Here is a 26356-nt window from a genome sequence, read left to right as displayed (position 1 = left end):
TACCTTTCCCCTCCAGACAGAGTAGGCCTACCTTTCCACCCCAGACAGAGTAGGCCTACCTTTCCACCCCAGACAGAGTAGGCCTACCTTTCCACCCCAGACAGAGTAGGCCTACCTTTCCACCCCAGACAGAGTAGGCCTACCTTTCCCCTCCAGACAGAGTAGGCCTACCTTTCCACCCCAGACAGAGTAGGCCTACCTTTCCACCCCAGACAGAGTAGGCCTACCTTTCCAACCCAGACAGAGTAGGCCTACCTTTCCACCCCAGACAGAGTAGGCCTACCTTTCCACCCCAGACAGAGTAGGCCTACCTTTCCCCTCCAGACAGAGTAGGTCTACCTTTCCACCCCAGACAGAGTAGGCCTACCTTTCCACCCCAGACAGAGTAGGCCTACCTTTCCACCCCAGACAGAGTAGGCCTACCTTTCCACCCCAGACAGAGTAGGCCTACCTTTCCCCTCCAGACAGAGTAGGCCTACCTTTCCACCCCAGACAGAGTAGGCCTACCTTTCCACCCCAGACAGAGTAGGCCTACCTTTCCACCCCAGACAGAGTAGGCCTACCTTTCCACCCCAGACAGAGTAGGCCTACCTTTCCCCTCCAGACAGAGTAGGCCTACCTTTCCACCCCAGACAGAGTAGGCCTACCTTTCCAACCCAGACAGAGTAGGCCTACCTTTCCACCCCAGACAGAGTAGGCCTACCTTTCCACCCCAGACAGAGTAGGCCTACCTTTCCCCTCCAGACAGAGTAGGCCTACCTTTCCACCCCAGACAGAGTAGGCCTACCTTTCCACCCCAGACAGAGTAGGCCTACCTTTCCACCCCAGACAGAGTAGGCCTACCTTTCCACCCCAGACAGAGTAGGCCTACCTTTCCACCCCAGACAGAGTAGGCCTACCTTTCCACCCCAGACAGAGTAGGCCTACCTTTCCACCCCAGACAGAGTAGGCCTACCTTTCCACCCCAGACAGAGTAGGCCTACCTTTCCACCCCAGACAGAGTAGGGCCTGCAGACGCAGAAAAATGTAAAGCTTTAACTGCTGGCTACTCTTCTTCCATTGGCTTAAACCAACGAGAGAAGGTCACAAGTGTTTCCCTAAAAGCTGTCTGGGTTTAAACGTCTTCTACCGCACAGAAAGTGAATAGCTTAATCAATTGATAGCGACAGAATTAGATTACTTCCCAAGCAAAGTCTATTTCGGTCTCCTTCTGCTATAGAAAGTTGTAGCTCAGCCAAGGAACGTCATAGAAACCAAACAAAGACGTCCGCATTCAAAGTCACTTCTTTCCCAGTTATTTTTTTTTTTACAGCTTGTTTCTGGCATAAAGCATCAAGGACCAAAGCGCTAATATAGATCCATTCATATCATCGTTTTATTCTCTTCAAAATCTTAAAGGGATACTTCGGGATTTTGGGAATGAAGCCATGTATCTACTTCCCCAGAGTCAGATGAACACGTAGAGAACCATTTTTATGTCTCTGTGTGCCGTTTGAAGGAAGTTGTTAAACCAGCGCTAGCATTAGTTGGTAAAACTCTAACTTCCTTCCTACTGGACACAGAGACATGCAAATGGTACGCACAACTTCATCTGATAAAGGATAAAGGGCCTCATTGTACAAATCCTTGAAGGATCCCTTTAAGCTAATAAAGGGATATGCCTATGCTTTTATTGAACAAAACAATATTCTTAACCAAAAGGTAGGCCTATGGCACACTCATACGCCCTCAATTCGAGTCCTGGTTCTAACTTCACAGACACGGAGGTAGGCTATTTAGAGTGCATGATGCAGCACCATGAGCTGCCTGATTGACTGTGCCGCGGATATCCGCTTCATGGTTTCAACAACACAGTGCAAGTTAGTCAAATTAGCGATTATTGTGAGGTCGATATCTCAGTAGCTCTGATGAATTTACAACAAAAAAGTATAGAACATGTAACGTGTTTGTCCCATGTTTCATGAGCTGAGATAAAAGAAATGTCCCATACTTTACGCACAAAAAAGCTTATTTCGCTCAGATTTTGTGCGCAAATGTGTTTACATCCCTGTTAGTGAGCATTTCTCCTTTGCCAAGATAATCCATCCTCCTGACAGATGTGGCATGTCACGAAGCTGATTAAACAGCATGATCATTACAGAGGTGCGCCTTGTGCTGGGGACAATAAAAGGCCACTCTAAAATATGCAGTTTTGTTGCAAAACACAATGTCACAGATGTCTCAAGTGTTGAGGGTGCGTATAATTGGCATGCTGACTGCAGGAATGTCCACCAGAGCTGTTGCCAGATAATTGAATGATCGTTTCTCTACCATAAGCCGCCTCCAATTTGGCTGTACGTCTAACCAGCCTCACAACCGCAGACCGCGTGTATGGCGTCGTGTGGGTGAGCGGTTTGCCGATGTCAACGTTGTGAACAGAGTGCCCCATGGTGGAGGTGGGGTTATGGTATGGGCAGGCATAAGCTACGGACAACGAACACAATTGAATTTTATCGATGGCAATTTGAATGCCCATTGTCGTGCCATTCATCCGCCGTGTGTTCCAGTTCCGGCCAATACCCTGCAACTTTGCACAGCCATCGAAGAGGAGTGGGACAACATTCCGTAGGCCACAATCGACAGCCTGATCAGCTCTGGTGTGACCATCATTTGCATGAGGCAAGCGGTGATCATCAGATACTGACTGGTTTTCTGATCCACGCTCCTACTTTTTTTGTTTTGGTACCTGTGACCAACAGATGCACACCTGCATTCCCAGTCATGTGAAATCCATAGATTAGGGCCTAATGAATTCATTTAAGTTGACTGATTTCCCTTATACGAACTGTAAACTCAGTAAAACCGTTGAAATTGTTGCATGTTTGCGTTTATACTTTTGTTCAGTGTAGTTCCACCATGGGCGAGAAACCTATTTTTTATCAAATCAATTATAGTAGCAGCAAGCTGTTAAAGTTGACTTCCGGTCCTCCTTCTCATCGTCGTACTTTCCCTCTCAAACTGAACAGAATAGGCTAGTCTGCGTGCACTGTATAAACATTTTGGGGGAGTATAAATATATACCCATTTCGGAAAGAAGCCTTTGACTCTCCTCCTGAACTGCCACTTTAAAAGCTACACAGCCAACAGGTTTCGATCAGCAAGAGCATGGCAGCCTAGTTTTAATTACGCCGTTCCCCGCAGTGCAAAAGAAGGAAGTACATTTTCTCACGAATATAACTTTGCTCTGTGCTCCTGCAGCCTAGGCCTTAGCCTGTGGAGCATTTGATTGAGACCACACTAAATAGCCTACAGGTGCACTTGATGTTGCGCGCCCAGCAAAGAGTCAGAGATTCGGGGCGGCATCAGGCACACATCGATAAAAGCCTGCTACGCAACTAATTCTAAAACACTGAGAAATATTGAAATTTCATCAATTACAAATTACATGCCCCTCCCCTGGACTAGATTTTTTTTTTTAAATACTAAACCCTCCTCTTGAATGAAATTGAAAAATCATGACACTCCCACATTTTCCTCCTGGTCCCCATTCTGTTCGTTTCGAACCATCCAAGCAAACCCTCTTCCCACTCTCTCTCTTCCAGCTCTCTCTTTTATCCCCCTCTCTGTTCTACCTCTCTCCCTCCCGCCTCTCTCTTCTCCCCCCCACCCCATTCTCTTTCTCCCCCCCTCCCTGATCCATATACTGTGTTTTGTCCATGCCCATTGAGACATATAGATGTTGAGACAGTCCCACACATCCAGGCCATTTTTTATATAACCAGCTCATTCAACAGTAATGACACTACTGCTCAGTCCTCACTAACCAGGGACTAAAGTGTACCCTACATAGGGAGGGAACATCCCCATGCCCCGAGGAGTGTGCATTGATGCTACCAAAGAGTGGAATGAACTCTCACATATCCCGTTGGGTCTGAGTGTCCCTGTGTCCTAAAAGGACTTCATTCCTGGAGAGAAGTCAGTGGAGACATCTTAGCAGCCGAGTGGACATTACTTCCTGTCGTCCCTAAGGAGGGAACATTATGAGCCCTTAGAAGTGGACACGCGTTTCCCCTGGGAGAGAGAGTCTGAGTGACAGATAGGGAGATGAAGACAGACAGAAAGAAAGAGAGAATAAGAAGAAAGGGCAGGAGGACGACGAGGGAGCGAAGAGGAAGAGCAGACAAATGAAGAAAGAGAGCGAGAAGGACAGAAAGAGAAGGACCGAAAGAGAAGGACAGAAAGAGAAGGACAGAAAGAGAAGGACCGAAAGAGAAGGACAGAAAGAGGAGGACAGAAAGAGGAGGATAGAAAGAGACGGACAGAAAGAGACAGACAGAAAGAGAAGGACAGAATGAGAATCACAGAAAGAGGAGGACAGAAAGAGAAATACAGAAAGAGAAGGACAGAAAGAGACGGACAGAAAGAGAAGGACAGAAAGAGACGGACAGAAAGAGACGGACAGAAAGAGAAGGACAGAATGAGAATCACAGAAAGAGGAGGACAGAAAGAGAAGGACAGAAAGAGAAGGATATAAAGAGACGGACAGAAAGAGACGGACAGAATGAGAATCACAGAAAGAGGAGGACAGAAAGAGAAGGACAGAAAGAGAAGGACAGAAAGAGACGGACAGAAAGAGACGGACAGAAAGAGACGGACAGAAAGAGGAGGACAGAAAGAGAAGGACAGAAAGAGAAGGACAGAAAGAGACGGACAGAAAGAGAAGGACAGAAAGAGACGGACAGAAAGAGACGGACAGACAGAGACGGACAGAAAGAGAAGGACAGAATGAGAATCACAGAAAGAGGAGGACAGAAAGAGAAGGACAGAAAGAGAAGGACAGAAAGAGACGGACAGAAAGAGACGGACAGAAAGAGACGGACAGAAAGAGACGGACAGAAAGAGACGGACAGAAAGAGAAGGACAGAAAGAGAAAGACAGAAAGAGACGGACAGAAAGAGACGGACAGAAAGAGACGGACAGAAAGAGACGGACAGAAAGAGAAAGACAGAAAGAGAAGGACAGAAAGAGACGGACAGAAAGAGACGGACAGAAAGAGACGGACAGAAAGAGGAGGACAGAAAGAGAAGGACAGAAAGAGAAGGACAGAAAGAGACGGACAGAAAGAGACGGACAGAAAGAGACGGACAGAAAGAGAAGGACAGAATGAGAATCACAGAAAGAGGAGGACAGAAAGAGAAGGGAGATGCTCCCACGTGGGACTGGGAACAGATAAAGCCCAGCAGCCTTGGGAATAATCATGGAAATTAGGACATCTTAAAGATGGAGATTTGGAAGGACGGAGGGACGGGAACACCATAGGAATTTGATTGAAAACAAAGTGGAACAGTGAAGTAATGTTAGCCTCAGGTAGCTAAACTCTTGAAGAACAGTGAAGTAATGTTAGCCTCAGGTAGCTAAACTCTTGAAGAACAGTGAAGTAATGTTAGCCTCAGGTAGCTAAACTCTTGAAGAACAGTGAAGTATAGAGGGTAATGTTAGCTTCAGGTAAGTAGAGCACTAACCCCTATGTCTTGGAGAGTGCTTATCGTGTACATTGTATTCCAGTGGATTAGACTGTGGAAAGTACAGTAAGTGCAATAGGAAGCCATAAACACACAGGAATACACACACACACCAACTGGTCTTACTCTTGCGCACACACATGCAGACGGACTCAGACACCCACACACACTCCCTTTCTCTTTGGCCGGGACACACACACACACCCTGTCCATTGAGGTGAAACCAGGAAAAGAGAAGGCATTGCATTTTTTCTGCTTAGTATTCAATCCTGATCACTGCAGTGCACTATGCATGTTTGTCCTTGCAAATGTGCCTCTCCTCTCCTGCTCTCCCTCCCTCTGTCAGTCTCTCTTCTCTCTCTGTGCCCTCACATCACTCAGTATTTTACAGTTTTCTCCCTTATTGTATATATCTCTCTCTCTCTCTCCTTGTTCATCTCCAACACTTGATCAACCACTCCACACACATATGTTCTGTAGTAAAGTACACACACTGCATGGGGGAAAAGCATAATTGTCCTAGAGAATGAACACACACAGGATCTGGGCACTGAGTCATAGCGTCTGTATTTGTACAGGAACAGTCAGCAGAGAGCGGAGCAGCCGATATTCCACAAAGACACACTGGAATCTTCTCCATCATTAAATACAACACAGACACACACACGGGCCAACTGTGTCCAAACTGTCAGAGACAGGGCCACCCAGAGATTGACTGGGTTGGCTGGTAAATGTACCCACGCTCCACACTTTGACAGAGAAAGAGAGGGAGCGAGAGAGATATTAAAATGCAGAACTTTGCTATTCATCTCTTTCCATCCCTCTTGGCAACTCTCTCTCTCTCTCTCTCTCTCTCTCTCTCTCTCTCTCTCTCTCTCTCTCTCTCTCTCTCTCTCTCTCTCTCTCTCTCTCTCTCTCTCTCTCTCTCTCTCTCTCTCTCTCTCTCTCTCTCTCTCTCTCTCTCTCTCTCTCTCTCTCTCTCTCTCTCTCTCTCTCTCTCTCTCTCTCTCTCTCTCTCTCTCTCTCTCTCTCTCTCTCTCTCTCTCTCTCTCTCTCTCTCTCTCTCTCTCTCTCTCTCTCTCTCTCTCTCTCTCTCTCTCGTCTTGTATCCCTGTCTGTCCATTCACCTTAATTCTGCACGTGTAGGCTTTTTCCCCAGCAGTTTGTGGCCTGAGGTGCTTTGATACTGCTAAGCTCAGGATCGTCCCTCCATTGCTACTCTCTCCTTCATTCCTCTCTCAAATCATCCCTCTTTCATTACCAGGCAGTGTCAGCCCCTCGCCGCCTCCTCCTCTTCCTTCTTGCTCCGCCGCATCTCTCTCTCTCTCTTCCTCCTTCCCGCCAGCCTCTCTCCACTCTCACCCCCCCCCCCCCTCTCTCTCGCATTCTCCCTCCCCTATACGGAGCTCTGCAGCATTACCGTCATCATCATTTCATGAGTCTCCCTCCTCTCACAGACCTCTTCTCTGCAGTGCGCACGCGCACGCACACACACACACACACTCTCACATACAAAACACACACATTTTCACACATACATGCACACATATCGATACACTCTGTTCTTGCCTGGAATGTGCCACGAGGGATTTCAATATCGTGAACACACAGAGGGTTTACGGAAATCATCACGTTATCGACGTGGTGCACAAAGATTGCCGGAGAGGTTTATTACGTGTATGTGTGTGTGGTGTGTGTGTCTGTGTTCTGTTTTAAAGGCAGGATGTCTCCATCTTTCCTTTGCTTCCTCTCTCTCTCTCTCTCTCTCTCTCTCCATCTCTCTTTCCCTCCCTCAGATCAGTTTCTCCTGCCCTGTTCAAAAATGAAATCTTGTGGGAGAGAGAATCCGGAGCAGGTTGGTGCAAGGGAATTGCTGTATGCTATAAACCATCACTTGGTGTGTGTGTGTGTGTGTGTGTGTGTGTGTGTGTGTGTGTGTGTGTGTGTGTGTGTGTGTGTGTGTGTGTGTGTGTGTGTGTGTGTGTGTGTGTGTGTGTGTGTGTGTGTGTGTGTGTGTGTGTGTGTGTGTGTGTGTGTGTGTGTGTGTGTGTGTGTGCGCGCGCAATGTATTACTTGTCAATTCATTGTGCCTTAGGCAATGTTCGATTCGACTAGGTGTGCCTCACAGCCAAAGGGCTTGGCCACAATAACTATTCTCTACTCCTGTGTAATTTCTCCACTGGTAATCCAAATGCCATTCACTTATCTCCACTGATCCATAAATACTCATCAAGGATGCAAGGCCTGGCCTTTTCAGCAGTACCTCACATGGTACACTTCTGGGAAATTACAGCTGCATTATAATGGTCATGGTTTGTGTTTACAGTACAGATTACACAACAGTTTCCTCAAACTCAAGGTGCTTTACATTGTATAGGGGAAACTGGGGTAATTACTTTCCACCATTTTGTGGTAAATGGGAGGCAGTTGTGTTTGATATGGCCTATTGACGTTCATTGATACGTTCTAAAGATTGATTTTGTTTCTAATGTAGGCCTAAACATGGTTTTACTGAGTTTATCAATACACATATACAATTCAAGTGTCAAATCAATTACAATTCAAGTATTCTTGCCACATCATTGCTTGACCGCGGAAACCTGGTTAGCAGTTTTGATTGAACTGGGCCCTGTAGGGCTATTTGAAGAGGCTAATACAGGGCCGTAAGTAAGTAAGGAGAATTTGACATCTGCCTGACAAATCCCACAAATCTCCAAAAGCTTCCAGTTCTCTCTCTCCCCAGAGGATGAGAATCATCCCACCATCCTATAACCAGAAGGAGAAGAGGGGAAGGCGAGAGTGGAGGATGGGAGAAAAGGGGAGGAGAGGAGAGCAAGAGGGAAGTGGAGGAGAGGAGGGAAAGAATGGAAGAGGGGGAAAATGGGGAACTGAGTGGTAGAGGGGAAGACTGGTTCGGAAGAGGGGGGAGAAAGAGGGGAGGGGAAGGGAAGGGAAGTGGAGGAGGGGAGAGGAAGAGAGAAGAGAAATAGGAGAAGGAAAAGGGGAAAGAGTGTTCCCTCAGGGTCAACAGGAAAGGCACCCTCCCAACCCTACCTCTACCCCTTCCCCCAGGGGATGTAGACCAGCGGGACACAAGCCCTGTGTCACATGAACACACGCCCTGACTGCTACCTCTCCTTTCGATAATAATACATTGAATTGATAATGTGCTTTTCATTGAAAAAACTATCTCTATAATGGTTCCTATGAATAGAATTAAAGGCAGTATAGAAGGAACAAGAACAAAACATTTGCACACATTAAAAACGCCCAAACTGCCTTTTATGTGACAAATGTTGCTGTCCGAGGTGTTTTTTTTTCAGGTCAAACACTACAACGTATCATCTCACGTTTCAGTATAATGGATCAAGTTAATTCAGAGGTTGTTTGAGTGTCTCTCTAACAAGCTATAACTCTAGCACTATACCTTAGCTCTAGCCTGTATGACTGGCTTGACCCTTCACCTGAAATCCTTTTGTAACAACTTATTGTGGCTTATCTTTTACGCTTTACATTATACCTCAACTGATCCCAGGCCACTTATAGTATTTTTTTTCTCTAACTGGTTCTGGTTAGATCTGATCATAAATCAGCTGTTTAAGCACATAAAGTGACCAGAGCCAACCCACTGAGCACACACTGGTTGAATCAACATTGTTCCAACGTAATGTGTCAACGAATTGTGATATCGAATCAACATGGAAAATACATTCGATTTGAAAAAAAAAGTCATCAACCGGTGCTGTTTTCATCTCGTTTCAACAAGCGTTGTAAACATTGAAATGGGGGTCAAACGTCTTCTGAAATACATTGACTTGTATTTAAATGACGGTGTCCTTTGGGCAAATCAGATGTTAATGTATCCTACGTAAACCCAACCTCACACCAGTTTACTTTCACATACAGCTTGGTGTCAGAAAGGTTAGAGGGGTTACTTTCAACTATTCAATGTTATTTAGGTCGTCTACGCAAGTGAGTATGGAAGCTAATCAATGTCGAAATGTGTTGACATGACAGCTCAGCTGAATCAAACACAGCTTGTTGCCAAAGCTAAGTAGGGTTCATAGAGGTAGGCATTCAGATGGTATACTTGTTCTCACTGAAATGCATTTACACCTCATTGACCAGTAGGAGTCACTGTTCGGGCAGGAATTGTTGGACTGCGGCTTCACGTCTTTATTTCAATACACCTCTATTTTGGATGATGGCATAATATTGAAACAATGACGTTGATTCAAACATAGCATTTTACTATCAACATTGAAACAAGGTCAAATAACATATGTCTTATCAAATATGAAATTCAACATTACTTCAACCACCATATTGAATATATTTCTACGTGGAATTTTCAACGCAATTTCAACGTATACAGTTCTAATTATGTTGATATTAGATTGATGTAACAACCTGTTAGTCAAGTTAAGTCAATGTATTTAAGTTGAAGTTGACCTTAATTTCAAGGTTTACAACACTGGTTGAAATGAGATGAAAACAATACTGGTTGATTACTTTTTTCAAATCCAATGTATGTTTCACGTTAATTCCACATCACAATGAATTGACAAATGACGTTCAAACAACTTTGATTCATCCAGTGTGTGCTCAGTGGGAAGATCCATCTGCACTGCAGCACCCCGTGGCTCTCTGCTCTCCTCTGTCTGTCCCCTATCAGGTGAATGGAGAGGTGGTATTTTGCCAAACTAAACTCTAGTGACACAAGTCACCTTGCCTGGGACTTGGAGACTTGTGTTCGCTCCCAGAGGCAAACACCAAGTCTTTAGCTCAGTGGGCTAGCGCGGCTATCATGACATTGACTCCAGGGCACGGTTCCAATACTTTCAGACTGCCTCCTTCCTTTCAGCTGTTTCTCGAGGTTATTACTGAAGTGCATGATTGGATGACAGAAGGGTGCATGTTTAAAGTTTAAGAATGGAGCCAGTCCCTGACTAACTGAACGAAGGAAGAAAGGATGCATGTTTAGAGTTTTTGAACGGGGCCAGATACTGACTTACTGAAGGAAGGATGGTTGGAAGGATACAAATTTTAAATATTTGAACAGGGCCAGTCCCTGACTAACTGAAAGAAGGATGGAAGTATGCATGTTCAAAGTATTTGAATGGGGACAGTCCTCTATGAACTGAAAGGACACTGAGGAACAGGATGTACATAAGGGGAGGTAGAAATTTAGATGATGCAAGGCTTGACACAGAGAGAAAGTGTGTGTGTGTGTGTGTGTGTGTGTGTGTGTGTGTGTGTGTGTGTGTGTGTGTGTGTGTGTGTGTGTGTGTGTGTGTGTGTGTGTGTGTGTGTGTGTGTGTGTGTGTGTGTGTGTGTGTGTGTGAGTGAGAGAGAGAGTGTGCATGTACAATATGCAATTATGTAAAGGTACAGTATGCATGTGTTACTATAAGTGTGTGCATATGTGCATAGGGAGTGTGTGCATTGCTGTGTATGTGTGTGTGTGTGTGTGTGTGTGTGTGTGTGTGTGTGTGTGTGTGTGTGTGTGTGTGTGTGTGTGTGTGTGTGTGTGTGTGTGGTGTGTGTGTGTGTGTGTGTGTGTGTGTGTGTGTGTGTGTGTGTGTGTGTGTGTGTGCGTGCGTGTGTGTGTGTGCGTGTGACAGAAAGGCTATAGGAGGTGGTCCCTGCCGCTACTCAATTCTGGAGGATAAAAAAATCTACGTTTTGTGGTGCAGCACCATAGCCTGTTTTCTATACAACAGAATATTGTTATGGCAAACACAGGGCCAAAACCCTATATGATTCCTACCTCAAACATAAACCTACATACAGTCAATGGTCTGCATTTTGCCTGTAAATAAATTACTTTTTTTATTTTATTTATTAGATTACTTCAAAAACAGGTTACACATAAAGTGACCAGTAGGTAGATTACCTCCCATGCATAAAAAAAAACAGTTAAATTAGTTAGTGTTCCCTCAAATAACGATTTTTTTCTTCTTCAAAAGCCCCCTTGATTGGGCCCTATGTGAGAACACCGGCGCTGAAAGCTTTCAGTTCCCCCGACGTTTGTCGCATCTCTCCCCGCGGAGGGGCCCCACTGCCACCGCAGTGGATGCAATTCACACGAAACACTCCGAGCAGGTACAATCGACGACGACAAGGGCGAAAACAATGTGGCTGGGGTACACGCTGCAAACCAGCCAGCACTGTGTAAGGGAAGCCAAGTAACCGGCCGCTGAGGGCGGGCAGCACGCACATCGGTAAAAGAAAAGAGAAAGGGGAGAGAACCACGGGCGGTTTTGATGCACACGGTGGCCGGTTGCTTCTGCAAAGCACTCTGCTGCATGGGAATGTGCAATGGAGGTGCAGTAACGTCCAGCGAAAACCACCGGGGGAGGTGTGCGTGTCAGTATGGGGAAGAGGGGTGTGCGTGTCAGTATGGGAAAGAGGAGGAAAGATGCAGCCCATCTCCCCTTTTTCTATCTATATTTAGAGGTAGAAGAGGAGGGGGGGCGGTAGAGGGACAGAATCACAAATAGGATCCAGCCAAACAGAAACCTTAGCAGAAAAACGGCAAGGTGGTGTAAAAGGAGTGGAGTGCAACATTTGTATGCCCAAGGAAATTTGAGATCGTGTTTTTCACGCAATGTCAACAAGCCTCCAAATAGGCGACTCTGTCACATGCGTTTCCCATTACATTTACTAAAGAACAACACAGAAATGGCAATCCGCAGCAGAAGCAGCATTTAAGTCGGCCACAGACAGACCAATACGGCCTGGGAATGAAAGGTTTCCCAGTGGTCAATGCCTCCACAGAGGACTGGTGATAAATAAATCTGCCGACGGGAGAAAGGTGAGATCCCTTCCGGCACGAGCATGCGCGCGAGTAAGTCTGTCGGAGTGCGCACGACACACATTTGACGTATACAGTACAAAGGAATCTAGTTCACACACGCCGGTTTATTTTCGGCACCCGGGTCCCCTATTCACAGATTGTTTACAAACACCTGGGGAGAGAAAGAGACAACCGACACACCGAGACAAGAATGATTTAGCCCCATTTAAAAAAAAAGTGGAACACGTCACATCAAAGTCCTCAAATACGTGTTTGCTCTTGATCTCTACGGCCACGTCACCAATGAGTTGATTCCTGGGTGAATAGTATTGTGCATGTGCCATGCAGTAGGCTAGCCATTTTTTTTACACTATGGATAGAAAGAAAATACAGATTTCGCAAGCTATGCGGTTTCCGGGGGTGTGCCCATTAACATTAGGAGAACGGATGCCCCTAAACGTATAATAGACTATACTGTTTATTTTAGGCTAATAGTTTGTTGGGGATACTCGAGGACTGGAGTTGGATAACACAAAGTGATCAATATGTTTCGAGAATAAACTTTGCTGAGATGTTCCCCTGATCCTCAGTGACGTGTCTTACGGAGACAATGAGACCTGGGAGACTTGAGTCAGTCAGAGAAGTTCGAACACGTGTTCGAGACCGGCAGCGTGAACTGAATGATATAACTCAGTGACCTAAACGCGTCCTCGACAATCGACACACTGAGTAGACCTAGGCTATAAGTGACACCAACTTGTCTGGTCGCATTGCTGTAACATAATAGATTGCAAGAGCAGCCATTATGTAGTCAGATACTTTAGTTCACACGAGTAGAAAGGCGAGTAAAGTAGTAAAATGGAGAGGTCTAGGCGCTGTCTAGTGCTGAAATAGGCCAACAGACTATCGCTGTCCAGTGCTGAAATACAGAAGGTGTGGGTGGAGCTGTCCGGTACTAGAGCAGGGATGAAAAAGCCAGGCCGCAGGGGTCTGTGTTGTGCCAAACTTTTTCTCCATCCTTCGCAAACACAGCTGATTAAACTAATTGCATTAGAAACTGGAAATCATGATTCGTTGATTATTGGAGTCCGGTGTGTTAACTGGGGCTGGGGGCAAAAGTGTGACACCAAGCAAGCAGGTCTATACGCAGCTCCGCTGTATGTTAGGCCTAGTACTAAAAGAGAGTAATTAACTTTTTTTTTTGTTATGTTATTTATTTTTCCTCACGAGCGCAGGTATATCTGGGAGGGGAACATAGCTATGACCTACCGACCGTGTCTTCAGCCAAGAGGCGTGAGGATGCGCGTGACATGAACAGAGCTGGATCACACAGAGGTTAAACAGATTTTCTTTCCTGACATGTCATCAAATATCAAGCGCTCCCTCTGATATCTGGGGTAACCTCTGTAGCAGCACATTCTCAAAAGCACAGTGTGTGTGTGTCGTAATTGTAACAAGAGTGAAACTGGACCAGGGTCGTTCGGGAAGTTTACAAGGTGGACGAGGGTTAATTTCTCTCTAGAGGTGTGATATTGAACGCCCGTCAGTCTGCGCGCGCGCGCGCACACACACACACACACAAATATGACAGAATACTTCAAACTGACTAAACAGCGCAAGCGTAGTACACGAAAGGAGGTAACCTCTACGGGCATGATGTGAAAGAGGAGACTAGTCAACCATTCTAGAGCTTGACAGGTATCGCCACTAACAGCGGGTACTCGGCTATCGTCTACCCGCATTACCCCCCTCCCCTCTCTCCGTGTCTGTGTGTGTGTGGGGGGGCAGCTCAACTCGCTGCGTAAAGTGGGGGCTTCGCTTTGCAAATAACACCATTTGGTGGAGACAGCCACGGAGACATATGGATTAATCAATAAGCGGATACGCACATCCAAGATTGCAAGGCTAAGCAAAAAACAAATACGCGAAAGAGGGGAAAAGCGACCCCATACAATAGTTTTAGTGCTTTTACTCTCGATCGAAGTCTTAAAAGGGCTAGCACAAACAGCCCCCGATCTCTCCGCCTCCCCCTCTCCTCTCCTTTTAGACCGCTGCTTCGTGTGCTGCGCTGCAGCAGAAATCGGCGCGAAGTCAGCTACTATCAGCACCGCAGTGCTACGCTATAGCACAACGAGAGAGATAGAGAGAGAGAGAGAGAGAGAGAGAGAGAGTAGGAGAGGGGGGGGGGGGGCTCCGGTGGGCTAGAAGGTGAAAATAAGCCACCCAGCGCACAGCCCTGCATCCGTGATAATAAAACAAGTCGTGTGTTGTATATGATAAAGAGTTGTGGGATACACTGTCGGCGCCGCAGAGCGATGACGACATTCACCCGCTGTGCAAAGAATAAGCCATCCCCAACTGATATGCTGTTTTTCACTATCAAACCGAATCGAGGACTCTGTAGTCAATTTTGTAGCCTAATCAATGCTGTGCTAGAGCCCTTTTGTCCTCTCCGTTCCACACCGTTTTCCTTTATTTCTTTCATTTTCAGAACATATAATAATAATATAATACAGACGTTTATTATCCAAAGCGATTTACAGTCAAGTGTGCACACATGTTACGCATGGGTGGCGCCGGGATTTGAAAACCCCAATCCTAGCGTTGCTTTAACCAACTGAGCCATATAGGACCACAACATGTATTATGTTACAAACAAGTCAGGGGCCTCATGTATCAACCAATTTGCATGTGCAACAAATTATTGGGATTTATCAAACACACCGTGTGCATTCGGAAAGTATGCAGGCCCCTGCACTTGTTCCACATGTTGTTACGTTACAGCCTTATTCTAAAATGGATTACATCGTTTTTTCCCCTCATCAATCTACACACAATACCCCATAATGACAAAGCAAAAACAGGTTTTGAGCATTTTTTACAAATGTATTTTAAATAAAAAACAGAATTATCACATTTACATAAGTGTTCAGACCCATTACTCAGTACTTTGTTGAAGCACCTCATGTCCAATCAATTGAAATGACCACAGGTGGACTCCCAATTAAACTGTAGAAACATCTCAAGGATTATCAACGGAAACAGGACGCACCTGAGCTCAATTTCGAGTCTCATAACAAAGGGTCTGAATACTTATGTAAATAAGTTATTTCCGTTTTTTATATTTAATACGTTTGCAAACATTTCTTAAAAACTTGTTTTCGCTTTGTCATTATGGGGTATTGTGTGTAGATTACTGAGGATAAAAAAAAAAATCAATTTTAGAATAAGGCTGTAACGTAACAAAATGTAGAAAAAGTTAAGAGGTCTCATTACTATCATTGACAAATCAGTCATACTATATTTGCGCGCTCATGAACTAGCGCTACAAACCCGCCTGGAAAGCGCCCCTCATTCACCTTTTATGGTAACAAAAACTCCCTCATTTGCTGCGGGATTATGATATGTTGGAACTGGGCTATGATAGTTTCCACAGCGCAATGGCAATTTTAATAGAGGTGCATTTTTGTAGAGGTGTGGGCAGAATGTTTTGATATTTTGCAAAGACTTCTTTTTTTAATTTAAAAAAATTTCGCCTATAGCAAGTGCGGAACACTGGCTGCGCATTCTGCTCGACTGATTGTCTATTGAACAATTTAAAAATAAATGCTGCCTACAGCCCACACAAAATACGAATTGTTGTGCAATATTTTGTTTATCAATACATGATCAATACATGTTATAGGGTCTGAGATTAAACAGGTGTTGCGCTCCTATCGCACAACACTACTGTAGCCTACTAAGACTGTCATAGGCCCACGGTCTACTTACTAATAACGATGACTAAATAGAAGATGAATATTTGTTGTGTAGCGGGTATAAACCAGTCATGTCAGAAAGAGAGAGACATGCACTGCAATATAATTATGATTCAGGCCTATATAATACAAGTAAAATAAACATATTAGGCGACTTGCTGCTATATGATCTTTGTAACAGGAAATGCATCTGTTTTATCATTACGCCTAGGTTTGAATGCTTTTATGAGCCTACCATTATTATAATTCCCCTGCATCAAACACCTTGTTGCTTGCAGTACAGTTGATCAACCACTAGGTGTGCATACGCATGGTCTGAGATTAGCGTGGAGATACAGTATGCACACTTTCCCATCAAGTAAAAAAAAATGTATATATCAATACCATCCTTAGCCGGAATACTGGCGCGCGCAAAGTTTTAGAGTAGTTTTGTGCACTTTTGATAAATGAGGTCCCTGGTATCTTACTATACTCCAAACCTTTAGGAATATGCAGGCAAGGTCACTTTTGCACTCGCTAATTTATAAACCCGCAAACCACGCCTTTCAACTAGATTTCACTCCACTTGAAACCAAGGATTCACCATGCTTTCATTCTTCAGTCATTAATTCCCGTCTCTGTTAACATCTCTGTTACAAAGGAAGCCTGAAAGAGACAGCAACACAAGCATCTACAACATCCAGTCACTGAATGACAGTAGGAGGACAGGGGGGGTGGTTTATCTGAGATATTTAGGGCTATGAACGGATTCGAATGCTTTTTCCCCTGCATGCAGTCTCAACAACCAGGCCAAACCAGAGACCAGTCATACAGGCGCAGCCCGGGCAATACGCTGTCTTGATGTGCCCAGTCGACAGAAAATGCTCTTTTAACACACAATAATCTGGGTCACGGCACAGCTTTGTCTCCGTAAATGGATATGGATTTTTAGAGACAATTAAGCATGAGGAGGGGGAGAAAGAGAGAGAGAGAAGGAGAGAAAGAGGTTTATTGTGGTAGCGACCCTGCTATAGTTACATTTAGTACAGCCACTACCGGGTGGATTAATCATATTGGCACAGGTGACGGTGTGCTTCCGCTTCCCTCCAAAGTGTGTGGTGGTGTAAAGTCACGTCCCACTTGGGCTAACACTCTTTATTCTCTTCACAATGTCTTGTAAACAACACAGTCATCTGTGATTGGTTTACTTCTGTTGTGTTATAAACAGTGGTGGGGAAAGTACTAGATTGTCATACTTGAGTAAAAGTAAAGATGCCCTTAATAGAAAATGACTCAAGTAAATGTAAAAGTAATCCATGCTGAAATAACTTCACTTTATAGTCGGAGGGGATAAATGACAAATGTGGAAAATTCAACGCCCAAACCAGGAGGGTTATCTTGGCAGCTCTACCTGCTGAGTAAGCCTGGGAAGAGACCTAGCTGTAATTTATCTCTGGGGTAGGGTGACATTGGCCCTAGACACTGATCTAAGGTTATATCTGCATTCCCTCCTCCTATTGGGTAAGGTTAGGATTGGAGGACAGTAAACTGATCCCAGATCTGCTTCTGAGGGCAACTTCTATACCTGGAGCTGCCACGCTGTTTACGTCCCAAATGGCACCCTATTCCCGATAGTGCACTACTTTTGTCCAGGGTCAATAGGACTCTGGCCAAAATAAGTGCACTCTTATAGGGAATAGGGTGCCTTTTAGGACGTAAACTCTGACTCTAAGTCCGATGCGCCCTCTAAAACGAACTTCCGGGAAACAAAAGCCTGCAGTATTGTGTTCCCATGAAGACAGCATCCTTGGAGGTCAGGTAGAGGGCCACCACACCAGGAAGAGAACATCAGGTAAGTTCATCTCATATAGTTAGACTTTGTAGAACAGATACACAACTCGAAATACCCACCCCATTGGATAGATTAGAATGTCCATTCTACCAAGGACTTGCGTTTAGAAGGACAAGGAGCTATAGCCGCCCCCGCAGGACAACTTCTGGTATAAATTACGCCTGTTGTGTGACCGTGAATATTCTAACGTCACTCCATGTACGAAGCTCTCAGGCTTAAACTGAAGCAATCAGCCCTATACAGACCATTGATGATTATCCCATTTTTAATCAAGAGCGGAACCCCTTAGTTGCCTTCTCTTGACACCTTACACCTTAAATAGGTCTGTGTGTTCTCTATGGAACGACCTTGGTTCTACTAATTATATTTATATGTCAAGCCTATACCTGTAATAGCCTACTGTAGCCTGGGCCAGAATACAGCATAGCATACATCCTGTTGCCAAGGGAACCACATGCGTTCAGTGTTACCTGCGTGAAGGTGTTAATTTGTGTTTGGGTGCAGGTGTCCACAAGTGAGCCGTTGTAACAGGTAACGTTACAGGCCTGGCCTGCACATCCTCAACAGTCAACACATTTCAGCCAACAGTTCCTGGTTATGAATGTTCTCTCATCTCCGCAGATGTATGGTCCTACCTGAATACTCATGCAGATGTGTCTTTGTTCATTTGTCACAGGTGCAGGCCTGTTGATGTCCCTGTTTTCACACACAGATAGCCTATCACCTCGAAGGGGAAAAAAAGTGGGTAGCCTTCAATACAAAGGCCACCATACTGAAGATAAATGGGCTATATGGTTTGTCAGTATCAAAGTAAGTACTGTGTAATGACACACAGTACAATACCGTAAAATTCACTGTCTTGTACTTTTAAAAAGGTAATGCTACTGTAATCAGAGTGAATAAATGAATGAAAAAATTAAACGAGTTTAAGGGTTTGTATTTCACAGTATTTTACTGTAATTACATTTACTGTAATCACCAACTGTAATTACAAGGGATTGGTGCAAGCAGTTTGGCTGCTAGGTAAAGTGTTTACAAACATTACAGTATATTAATGAATATTGTGTTTTATATCACTTGCACTTCTAGAGGCTTCCAAACTGTCAGTGACTACAGGACATGGCAAAATACTCAACCATTAGGGTTTAAGACTTGCTGCCACTCCCTTATACACTTTAAGTTGAAGGGGCACTATAACTACATACAAGTGAAATTGGTACAGCATTCTCACTCACGGGTGCAACAAATATATCCTCAACAAATTGGAATTACAGTGCCATTCTAAATACATTTCCCACAATGCCCATAATTTACAGTGTGCTGCAGTAAAACATTTTCAAGTATTTTACTGTTGATAATACACAATTACTGTACACATTTACAATTTTCCATTAGTGTATGTCACCACAAGCAAAATGAGATAGGCAACTGTTGACAATTGGTCAATCAACATATAGAGGCAAGGAAATCTTTCATTCATAATGTTGGTTGGCAACAAAAACCCTAAACTAACTAAGCCTAAAATAACCATTCACTTGTATAGATTGAGACTGCGGTAGACAAGGCGGAGACGTTGATTGGCAGGAAGGACAAGTTCAATGGTTACAGGTAGGTTGGTGACGGGTAGGTTGGTCAAACAGGTAGGTTGGTCAAACAGGTTGGTTGGTCAAACAGGTAGGTTGGTCAAATAGGTTGGTTTGTCAAACAGGTAGGTTGGTCAAACAGGTAGGTTGGTCAAATAGGTTGGTTTGTCAAACAGGTAGGTTGGTCAAACAGGTAGGTTGGTCAAACAGGTAGGTTGGTTAAACAGCAGGAGAGGATGGTCAAAGGTTTAGGTCTAGATTAGAATGAAAAGTGGTGAGTTAGTGAAGTAATTTCTGTGGTGGGCACAAACATGACAATGGTTCCATTCATTAATGATCCATTTATTTAGGTTTTAACTTTACTGGTGTTAGCTAAGTGGACACTAGTGTAGTTTACAAAACTAGCTGCTTAAAATGCGCCAAAATCGCGGCCAGGGTGCGCAAAACGCAGGTAGCCTATAGACTGGGGAGGGACGCAGCACGAGAAGGCTTGTTAAAGCGAAAAAGTTATTGATGTGAGGAGATAAATGAAGATGAGATCAAGAGGGGGGAAAGTGGGATGGAGAGAGTGAAAGGCAAGGAGAAAGAGAGAGATGCGCAACAGGGGAGTGAACAGTGTGGAATACGAGAGAGTGCGCGAGGAGACAATGCGCTAATCGAGATTGAGTGATGCACTCGACGACAACGACGGAGTCGGCACTAGAGGTCCACAAAGAACGACAATTTAATCAAGCGTGGGAAAGTGTGTGCGCGTGTGTGTGTGTTGTGTGTGTGTGTGGGGGGGGGGGGGGGGGGGGGGGGATGCAGTACGCTCGAGACGCAGTGGTAACGGGGAAATAATGCGTAAAAATGGAGAAGGATAGAGGGACGAGGTGAGAAGCGTATAGGAATGGAGGACCGACCAAGTGACTGCGTGAGAGGGAACGAGGTGCATGGGAGAGGGTCTCCCCACACAACTGTAATAACGTACTGTGGTGCTACATAGAATAATTTATACAAAAATAGAGAAAATAACACACTCTGGCCGACATCAGTCAATATCCAACCAGTAACAATTTCTAAGTACACCAGCACTTGTCTGAGTTGGCTGCTTGTTGGAAATCCCTAACCGATGTTTATGACAGTCAGTTTGTTTTTCTTCGAACTAATTTTCCTTCACTATCAAAGCGAACATCACAATCATTCTGACAGAAACACAATGAACACACCCTCCCTCATCATCGTATTAACTTTGGACATAGCAGCTAACTTTCATTGACTGCAGTCTGTACACATGACGTCCATTATAAAATAGGTCAGGGATATTGAATATACAGCCTAAATAAGCATTAGACTATGCGGGATCTCCCTCTTCTAAATACACTTTGATATTCCTGTGCACCTGCAATAGACTTCTGTGGGACCGCAACATTTTTTAAAGAGGAAATGACATAACGAGTGTGATAGAGAGAGAGCGCGCGCGAGAGAGAGAGAGCGCAATACAAGCATCGCAACAGCATGTATCGTGCTGGAAGGAGGACTCACCTTGGCATTCTTGGAAGAATATGGATCCTCAAAAAGATTCCAGAAATAGGGTTGCCACACACTCCACCAGCTCCTCTTGCGCCCGTCTTCATGCAGGCACAGCCTCTTGAGCTCTCCGTCCGCAGTCAGCTCCAGGTCGTCTTCCGGCTCCTCTGGCTCGGGCTGCTCGAAGCTGTCCAGCGCCTCTTCGGCATCCCTGTGTTGACGGTAGTTCATCCAGCAGCACGCCTCCACGTCCGTCTCGTCGATGCCCCAGAAGGCGAGCTCCTCCTCGAACAATGGCCCACACACATCGTTGGGACAGTGAAGCTTGCCGGTGCGGTAGTAGTTGAGGATGAATGTGAATGTGCCGGGGTGGCGGTCGAAGAAGAACTCGTCGATTTTGGGGTCATAGTCGAAGTTGCTAAACGCGTCCGGATCGGTAAGCCAAGATAAGCGGGTACCGGGCAAAGTTTTGAGGGTGCTGCGGTAAGTCTCGTGTCGCACCCCTCCGCAGTTTATTACGATTTTCTCGCTGTCTGGCGGACAAGTCATGTCTGCACTGTAACATGCTTTGTTGGGCGACTTGTTCCCACCCTTGCGTCCTTTGAAAGAGGAGACTGACACCGAACTGAGCATAGGGGAAAGGGGGAGGGAGAGGAAAAGAGAGAGAACACAAGGGGAGGGGGGGGAGGAGTCTGTGGAGAGGGAAATAGAGAGGGGTCGAATATTGAGTGGAAAAGGGTTGAGTATGGTGTTGATTTTTTAACATGACGGTCAAATCTACAGATAAGGGTCAAATCTTTGAAATATAAATAGATCATAGACCATTTGTGCCCCATACATACAGTACCAGTCCAAAAGTTGACACACCTACTCATTCAAGGGTTTTTCTTTATTTAGACTGTTTTCTACATTGTAGAATAATAGTGAAGACATCAAAACTATGAAATAACACACATGGAATCATGTAGTAACCAAACAAGTGTTAAACAAATCAAAATATTAGAGATTCTTCAAAATAAAAATAAAGAAAAACCCTTTGCCTTGATGACAGCTTTGCACACTCTTAACCAGCTTCACCTGGAATCCTTTTCCAACAGTCTTGAAAGAGTTCCCACATATGCTGAGCACTTGTTGACTGCCTTTCCTTCACTCTGTGGTCCAACTAATCCCAAATCATCTCAATTGGGTTGAGGTCAGATGATTGTGGAGGCCAGGTCCTCTGATGCAGCACTCCATCACCCTCCTTCTTAGTAAAATAGCCCCTTTTAATATTTTTTTAAAATGTAAACTTTCTTTAACTAGGCAACTCAGTTTAGAACAAATTCTTCTTTACAATGATGGCCTACTGGGGAACAGTGGGTTAACTGTCATGTTCATGGGCACAACAACATATTTTTACCTTGTCAGCTCAGGTAACCTTTCGGTTACTGGCCCAACGCTCTAACCACTAGGCTGCCTGCCGCCCAGCCTCGAGGTGCATTGGGCCATTGTCCTGTTGAAAAAAAAAATGATACTCCCACAAACCAGATGTGATGGCGTATTGTTGCAGAATGCTGTGGTGGCCATGCTGGTTAAGTGTGCCTTGAATTGTAAATAAATCACGGCCGTGTCTCCAGCAAAGCACCGCCACATCATCACATCTCTTCCTCCATGCTTCATGGTGGGAACCACACATGCAGAGATCATCCGTTCACCTACTCTGCGTCTCACAAAGACTTGCCGTTGGAACCAAAAATCTCAAAATAGGACTCATCAGACCAATGGACACATTTCCACCAGTCTACTGTCCATTGCACGTGTTTCTTGGCCTTAGCAAGTCTCTTCTTATTATTGGTGTCCTTTAGTAGTGGTTTCTTTGCAGCAATTTGACCACGAAGGCCTGATTCACGCAGTCTCCTCTGAACAGTTGATGTTGAGGTTTGTCTGCGATGTGAACTCTGTGAACCATTTTTTTGGGGCTGCAATTTCTGAGGCTGGTAACTCTAATGAACTTATCCTCTGCAGTAGAGGTAACTCTGGGTCTTCCCTTCCTGTGGCGGTCCTCATGAGAGCCAGTTTCATCATAGCGCTTGATGGTTTTTGCAAATGCACTTGAAGAAACATTCAAACTGCTTGAAATCTTCCAGATTGACTGACCTTCATGTCTTAAAGTAATGATGGACTGTCATTTCTCTTTGCATATTTGAGCTGTTCTTGCCATAATATGGACTTGGTCTTTTACCTAATAGGGCTATCTTCTGTATACCACCCCTACCTTGTCACAACACAACTGATTGGATCAAACGCATTAAGAAGGAATGAAATTCCACAAATGAACTTTTAACAAGGCACACCTGTTAATTAAAATGCATTCCAGGTGACTACCTCATGAAGCTGGTTGAGAGAATGCCAAGAGTGTGCACAGCTGTCATCAAGGCAAATGGTGGCTACTTTGAAGAATCTCAAATATAAAATATATTTTGATTTGTTCAGCACTTTTTGGATTACTACATGATTCCATATGTGTTATTTCATAGTTGTGATGTCTTCCCTATTATTCTACAATGTAGAAAATAGTAAAAATAAAGAAACCCTTTAATGAGTAGGTGTGTCCAAACTTTTGACTGGAACTGTAAATACACCTAAACCTACAAGCTAGTTAGAGAAATAATTCACCCAATAGTGACTGAAACCACAGCTAATTAACAGGCCAATTCACCAATTCTATAGGCTACTTGACAACAGCAAATGAACCTGAGACAGGTGAGGGGAGGTTAGGAGGTGCAGGTTACTATAGTGACAGCAGGTGACTAGATACTGATGAGATGGAGCATGACATAAGGGGCACTGCATGAGAAACCTTGTGTTATCGTTAGTGCTCGGTCTGTAGTGGACAAGGTGAGGAATAGTGACACAGACACACCGGTAGGGCAATGTTGAATTGGGGAGAGGTAACGTTTTAATGTGATATTACATAACGAATGGGACCCTCTCTTCTCTCTTCCCCCCCCCCCCCTCTTTCTCTCCCCCCTGCATGGACCCACTCTTCCCGTCCTCCTGCCTTCCATTTCACTAAAACACTTTCTTCAATTAGAGAGGAGTGAGATGAATATGACAGTGTTTCACGCCCCCTCCCTCCGTCTCTCTCTCTCTCCATCCCTCCTTCTCTCGCTCTCTCCAAGTTTCAGGCTTATCCAATGGGAGAGAGGGGAGAGTGGAGTGAGAAAGAGAGAGGGAGAGTGCGAGGATGGGGAGAGGAGAGCTAGAGGCAGAACGATTATTTGCTGAGCTGCACAAAATGGGGAGAAAAGACTGCAGACAGTTAATGCACCCTGTTCTCTCTACCTCTTTCTCTCATCTCACTCTCGCTCTCCTCTCTCTCGCTCTCCTCTCTCTCTCTCTCGCTCTCCTCTCTATCTCGCTCTCCTCTCTCTCTCCTATCTCGCGCTCTCCTCTCTCTCTCGCTCTCCTCTCTCTCGCTCTCCTCTCTCTCTCGCTCTCCTCTCTCTCTCGCTCTCCTCTCTCTCGCTCTCCTCTCTCTCCTCTCTCTCGCTCTCTCTCGCTCTCCTCTCTCTCGCTCTCCTCTCTCTCTCGCTCTCCTCTCTCTCTCGCTCTCCTCTCTCTCTCGCTCTTCTCTCTCTCATCTCTCTCGCTCTCCTCTCTCTCACTCTCCTCTCTCTCACGCACTCACTCTTCCCCTCTCTCCCTCTTTCTCACCCATCTCTCTCCCTCTTCCTCTTCACTCTCCTCTCCCTCCCCTCTCTCTCCTCTGTTCTTCACTCCTCTGTTCTTCTCTCCCTCTCTCATGCTCAGTGCAAGGCTAACGTGCCGTGTCGTCGATTGAGTACATTCTGATGATACTGTATTAACCCTTACTGTGGCGATGCAATGCCATTGATTACACTGGATTAGCTTATCATGTGGCTACATTCCTCCGTTGGTGTAGTCGTTGGTGTGTAGCTATTACAGCACCTTCACATGCAAGCACAGGGTCTCCTTACTGCAACTCTTCATATAGCTGATACACTGCTGTTGTAGTATGTAAGCAGAGCCCTATTCATATCGTCGCTGTGTTTGCAGAGTCAGTGTGTGTGTGTGTGTGTGTGTGTGTGTGTGTACTGTAGTAGGCTATGCAGTGCCCTTGTACAACGAGGGGTGCATCTCAATAGTCTCCCTTCCTTCCTTCATCTGCACTGATCTGTAACGAGAGGATGAAGGGAAGCACACTAGTAAAGCCTACAGGAGAACCGTCTTTCACTATTCCTGCTCTTGCAGATCAGAGGAGATGAAGGAGAGAAGATGAAGAAAAGAGACGAGAGTAGGAGATGAGAATAGGAGACGAGAGACAGGGGTCGACGAAAGAAGACGCGAGAAAGAAGCTAATGACTTTGAGTTGCAGAAATTCGTCTAGGCATTATCCCACTATACAGTGTATGTGCCCTTTACTGAACGATGATATGCTACAGAGAGTATGGAGTGATATTAGTCTGGATGGAGAGAGAGATTCAGAGGAGGGAGTTAATAACACACATGGAGGGTTAACACACAACTACGTGGATCTGGATCTGCACATACACACACACACTCTCTCTCTCTCACACACGCACACACAGTCGTAGAGCCGCACTGCGAGCGGGGACCGGGTCCATGCTGGAAAAGTGAATGATCTTTTGCTGCAGTGAAAACAAGAATGAGGCTCTCTCTCTCTCTCTCTATCTCTCCAATCTCGCTCTACTCTCTCTCTCTCCCGCGCTTTCTGAATGGCCCTGTCACTCTACCGTAGTCACATTTTGTCCTTTACCTACTCAAAGTAATCCATCCACTTCAGCTCTGCTCTCTTCTCTCCTACTCCTCTTCCCCTCTCCCTCTTTCTCTCTTCCTTCCTTCCCTCCCTGGCTCACTCGTGTTCCGCATAAAATAATCAGATTTCACTGGGTGAATTAGAACCAGTCTTCTTAACCGTTCTCTGCTTTCCTTCCTCCCTCACTTTCTCCTCTTACCATTCCTTTATGTTCCTGCCCTTCCCATGCTCTCTCCCTCTCTCTCTCCCCCCTCCCCCCCTCTCTCTCTATCATTCCATCTCTGTTTCCACCATCTCAGTAAAGGTACTGCACTCATCACATTTACTACCTCCCTCCCTATCTCTTTCACACACCCATATCTCTCCTTTCCTCCTCTCCCCTCTGTATGTCCTTCTCCTCCATCCCTGCCTCTCTCTCTCTCTCTCCCTCTCTGTCTCCCTCTCTCTCTCTCTCTGTCTCTCTCTCTCTCCCTTTCTGTTCTTTTGTCTTTTGGCTTCTGCAGGACTGTTACTTTGCTGGCGGTGCTGTTTGAAACCCCCCTCCTCCTCTCCTCTCTCCATCTCTGAGTTGAAAGCCCCCCCCCCCCACACACAC

The 26356-nt window shown here is 45.3% G+C and overlaps 1 protein-coding gene across 3 annotated transcripts in view; it reads right to left on the bottom strand.

Moving 5' to 3' along the window:
• Positions 1–21614, bottom strand: part of kcnc3a (potassium voltage-gated channel, Shaw-related subfamily, member 3a) — a 102446-nt gene extending 80832 nt beyond the window's left edge. For all 3 annotated transcript variants that reach the window (XM_031827110.1, XM_031827111.1, XM_031827112.1), the window contains exon 1: positions 20997–21614. In XM_031827110.1, the coding sequence (XP_031682970.1) occupies positions 20997–21614 (618 nt within the window). The remainder of the gene's footprint in view (positions 1–20996) is intronic.
• Positions 21615–26356: the final 4742 nt, after the last annotated feature.

Source organism: Oncorhynchus kisutch, linkage group LG6, assembly GCF_002021735.2.
Source record: "Oncorhynchus kisutch isolate 150728-3 linkage group LG6, Okis_V2, whole genome shotgun sequence".
NCBI lineage: Eukaryota > Metazoa > Chordata > Actinopteri > Salmoniformes > Salmonidae > Oncorhynchus > Oncorhynchus kisutch.
This window is presented reverse-complemented; position numbering and strand designations above follow the sequence as displayed.